General features: G+C 36.8%; 1 protein-coding gene across 1 annotated transcript; it reads left to right on the forward strand.

Moving 5' to 3' along the window:
- Positions 1–1,031: 1,031 nt before the first annotated feature.
- LOC149784789 (uncharacterized) lies at positions 1,032–4,384 on the forward strand. Its single transcript, XM_089932803.1, has one exon. It carries the CDS (start codon positions 1,360–1,362, stop codon positions 2,164–2,166), a length of 807 nt encoding a protein of 268 aa, XP_089788929.1. The 5' UTR covers positions 1,032–1,359; the 3' UTR covers positions 2,167–4,384.
- The last annotated feature ends 369 nt before the right edge of the window (positions 4,385–4,753 follow it).

Below are 4,753 nucleotides of genomic sequence, written 5' to 3' on the forward strand. Positions count from 1 at the left end.
AGTGAACTTTATTCATGCATGAAGCACATACTGATTCTTTTAGCCGCCTTATCACAGGAAAATATTTAATATAGTTCTTGGCTGTCAAAAATGAATGTAAAAAAGAGGGGTTGGTGGCAGTGTTGGTTCAGTATAAGAGCCACCAGTTGTATAAGGAATTAACCTGTTTGCCACAGTCAAAATCTCACACGTATACTTTCTAGAAAAATCATTAGTTTGTTTATATTTGTAACTTCAGTCTAAAATTGTTTTTATTGTTCTGCGATAGGTCATTGCCGGATGAAAATTCACCAGATAAACTGTCCAGTGTGACCTTAATATTGGAAGTGTGATGACGTCATCAACCGTCATTTCTACTATCCTAGCTTTAGCTAGATATTTCTGTTCAGGAAATTTATATAAATTATCATATGATACAATCTGAAATAAAAGACAAGATAAACATTTTATTTTGTGAGATTACTTTCAAAGTGTTATTCATCCCGCGGCAGAATTGGCTACTTCCGCCTGATGGAATTCAGTAGAAAGACTTTGTGAACGTAGTGGTGAACATAAAGGTTAATTCGCCTAATTAGATTTATGCGATGGCTGTCCGAGAGTTATGCGTTGGTACATTACAGTATTATGAATGGATATGAGTAGTTTTTCAGTCTTTTTGGCGTTTCTGAAGCGATAAAAGACGCGTGACAAAAGTCGAATCGAGTGGATGCTGGGGTCACGCTTTCAGATATAACGGTATAAATTGTACCAGCCCAGGTGGTCGGAGCTTAAGGTTTAGGAACAATGTATTCTAATATAAACAACAACACTAGCTGCGATTGGTGCATTATGTAAGAGTTGTACTTTCTGTTAGGCCTAAAAACAAATTTAAACCTCTTGGCAACATGTTAGATTATGTTAATTTATATCTAGATCATATTTTGTATTTTTTCTTATTTGTTTAAAATGTGGTATACATGGCTGAAAATGTGACTGTTATGACTAGATAACTCTTATCCCTGTCTAGTTCCAGCAGAGTTATCTCTCTTAAATGCAATGGAGTACCTGGTTTTGTCCTTGTCAAATTGACAACCTAACATTGTTCTCTATGACAGTGTGTGACATGCATGCTGAAGTAGGATAGAAGGTATATTTATTTCACAAAACATTAGCATAGATGTCTATGGAATAACAATTTGTACCGTGATACCTGCAATCCTTGTGTTGATTTCAAGTACCGACAAGGTGATTTCGTGTTGTCAGAGATTTCATCGGACTTGAGTGATAAAACGTCAGACTCCTGTGGTGCATGAAGCGAATTCGGTAACATTTCATACATTTAAGTTACGCTGACGTGAACATCCACGGATATTATTCGCGATGATTTGTGATAAGGCACCCATGAGCATACATACTGGCGATACAACACTGAAAACTGAACTTTGTGGTAACATGTTTAAGCAGTGTGTTGATTTTAAGGAGCACATAAATTTACATACTCTAGATAAACCATTCAAATGTGAAGCTTGTGATAAAACGTTTAGAGAGAGTAGTAGCTTAACGAGGCACAAGAGAGTACATACAGGAGATAAACCATTCAAATGTGAAGTTTGTGATCAAGCATTCAGCCAGAGTGGGTCATTGAAGGTGCATATGAGGATACATACTGGAGATAAACCATTCAAATGTGAAGTTTGCGATAGAATGTTTAACCAGAGTGGTCCATTAAAGATGCACATGATGATACATACTGGAGATAAACCATTCATATGTGAAGTTTGCGATCAAATGTTTACTAAATGTGGTGATTTAAAGGCGCACAGAAGGATACATACTGGAGATAAACCATTCAAATGTGAGTTTTGTAATGCAATGTTTCGGCTAAGTAGCATTTTGACTCGGCACAGGAGAATACATACTGGAGATAAACCATTCAGATGTGAAGACTGTGATCAAATGTTTACACAGAGTGGCGATTTGAAGACACATAGAAGGATACACACTGGAGACAAACCATTCAAATGTGATGTTTGCGATAAAATGTTTAGGGTTAGTAGCGTTTTGACAAGGCACAGGAGAATACACACTGGAGATAAACCATTTAAGTGTGAAGTTTGTTATCTAACGTTTAGTCGAAGCAGTACTTTAAAGATACACAAAAGGATACATACTGGAGATAAACCATAGAAATGTGAGGTTTACTGAAATCTTCGTGAAAAGTAGGTGGAAATATTAAGCTTGCTCACTGTCCTTTTCTGGAAAAGTAAAGGGGCAAGATTACCTGGACTTCACATACATAGTAGATTAAAGAATAGTTATTACCTTAGATGTTTACTTTTAATACATTGGTCACCCTTTGGAGTCTTCGATGGGCTACCTCCTCTACGCAGACAAGTTTGTGTACAGAAGTACCACTCATATGTCATTTAATGTAGCGTTTGTCCATTAGAAATAAAACATTTACCAATCACAAGCAGTGTGTGTGTGTGTGTGTGTGTGTCTGTTATTTGGATTTTTAACGGAGCTTTAACAATTTTTCAGTCATATCGCTACGATGACTGCAGGGTGGCAGTTTACAGTGATGTCTAGCATTGGGGCAACATGCCAGAGACATGTAGCATGATGTCCCACCCAGTCACATTATCCTGACACCAGGCCGACCAGTCTTAACACTAACCTCTTAATGCTGAGTGCTAAGTGAGGCAGCTGTTAATACCATTTTTGTAATTCCTTGGTATGACTCGACCGGGAATCAAACCCACGACATCCCGCATCCGAGGCGGACACTCTAGCCACTAGGCCATCGGAGTGGTCACCCATCATAAGCAGCCACTTTTATGTAGTATCAGTCCAAAATCAATAATTAATTCATATGATAAGGCATGTATTCTAATTTTCTTTTCCAATATCTTTTTTCTAAGATTCCAGGTTTTGTTGCTGAGATAATTGCTGGCTATAGTACATTATAACATATATCACATCACTTAATATTATCAATGCTCAGGGTCCACAAAACAATATTGTACTATGTACCATATTGTGTTATAGCCAAAAAAAGTCAGTTAGCAGTAGTAAATGGTCTGTACACCATCATCCAAATGGATCTGAAAAACTGAAGATGAGTAAAACCATGCCGAAACTTGATTGTCAGCAATGTCGGTTGAAGCTGAACAATCTATAAAAAATCTGTTCACATTTCATTGTTCTGCTTTCTGGCCTTTTCAAAATAATGAGTTGAGTACCAGGCACACAGTATGCACACATCTTTTATATTAGGCATTTCATGTCTGGTTGTGTATATTTCAGGTGGGAGATTGCAGTATACTGTTTCCAAGTAATAAGAGAAAGCCTCTTTGAATGAGACTAGACTTATGGTTTCATTTTCTTATATATATTTTTGAAGTCTGCTTCTTAAATCCACGGGCAATCACAGTCTCGTATGTGTGCGATTTTGTGACTCAGATTTTTAACATAGCTTTAAAGGCGTTTCAGTCATATCGCTACGATGTCTGCATTGTGGCAGTTTTTAGTGATGTCTGATCCATCAGGTGCAGTCTGTCTGACCTATTGAGTCTTTCTGTTGACTTCTGGGTAAGGCGAGGACCAGTGGTATACTAATTACAACACTACGTCATATTGTAATCTACTGTTTATATCCAATATACACACTAAGTTCTGTCCACCTCATACTATTAAGTATCCTTTCTCTTAACTCCCCATCTTGTGTATCTCTGTGTCTTTCTCATTTCCAACTGTCTTATCTCTGCTGTCATGTTTTCCCTCTGTCCTGTTTCCGCTTTTCTTTCCGCTTTGTGTCCTTCAACCTTTTCCTTTCTTCTACGTCACACTATATGTTGTATCTGTTTATATACACATATCTTAATTCCAAACGCAGAATATAATTGACTAATCATTACTAGATGAATGACATTGTTTTGTGTGTTTAGCAGCAGAGAGGGCGAACAGACCAATGGTCGAAAAACATCCAAATGTCGAAAATAATCCTTCCTACAAATGATCGAAAAATAAAAAGCGTCGACAAAATTTAAAAAAAGCGTTGACACTTTACTGAGAAAATCTCTCTGGAATTTTTCTGATCATTATTACTCCATTGTCGTTGGTGATTTTTTTTAGTTTATTATGCACGCGCTTTATGCAATTGCGTCTTAATTGAGGTCATGCCCTCCCTGCTGCTATTCAGCCAAATATTTTATTGAGACCCACACGATATCTTGTTCTGGGATCATGTAAATGTATCGTTATAAATCTGTGTGGAGTAGCTTGCGTTCGTGAAAGAAATTTCTAAACTTAGTTACCTGGTATATCCATATCTCCACTACACCAAGTTTGATGAATATTGCACAATGTATGTGTATCGACTCCATTAAACACAACTAAAATATTACAGTTATCCCTGATTACTTTTGGTATTTGTGTATACCGTTGTGTTACATATATCAGTGTTTTTATGTCTTCCTCAAGAAAATATTCTAGCTGGATTTGATCGTTTGTCCAGCATCACATCATTGTATACAACCAAATTATCAATAAATCTATCTAGATCATCTACAGATGGTGCTTCATCGATATTGGTTATAAATTTAATGACATCGTCATCCAGTAATCGCGCGTTTTCATTAAAATCTTTAAGCACATAGTAGCATCTCTGATCATTGACTGATGGTACTACCAAATGCAACTTATCCCATTTGAACCATCTCATTATAAGATTAAGTAACAATTGTGTCTTACCCGATCCAGATGGACCTATTAT

Source organism: Sinohyriopsis cumingii, chromosome 14 (assembly GCF_028554795.1).
Source record: "Sinohyriopsis cumingii isolate HCF-2022 chromosome 14, ASM2855479v2, whole genome shotgun sequence".
NCBI lineage: Eukaryota > Metazoa > Mollusca > Bivalvia > Unionida > Unionidae > Sinohyriopsis > Sinohyriopsis cumingii.

Coding starts and splice junctions, on each gene's coding strand:
- LOC149784789 (XM_089932803.1), top strand. CDS start 1,360: ATGATTTGTGATAAGGCACCCATGAGCATACATACTGGCGATACAACA.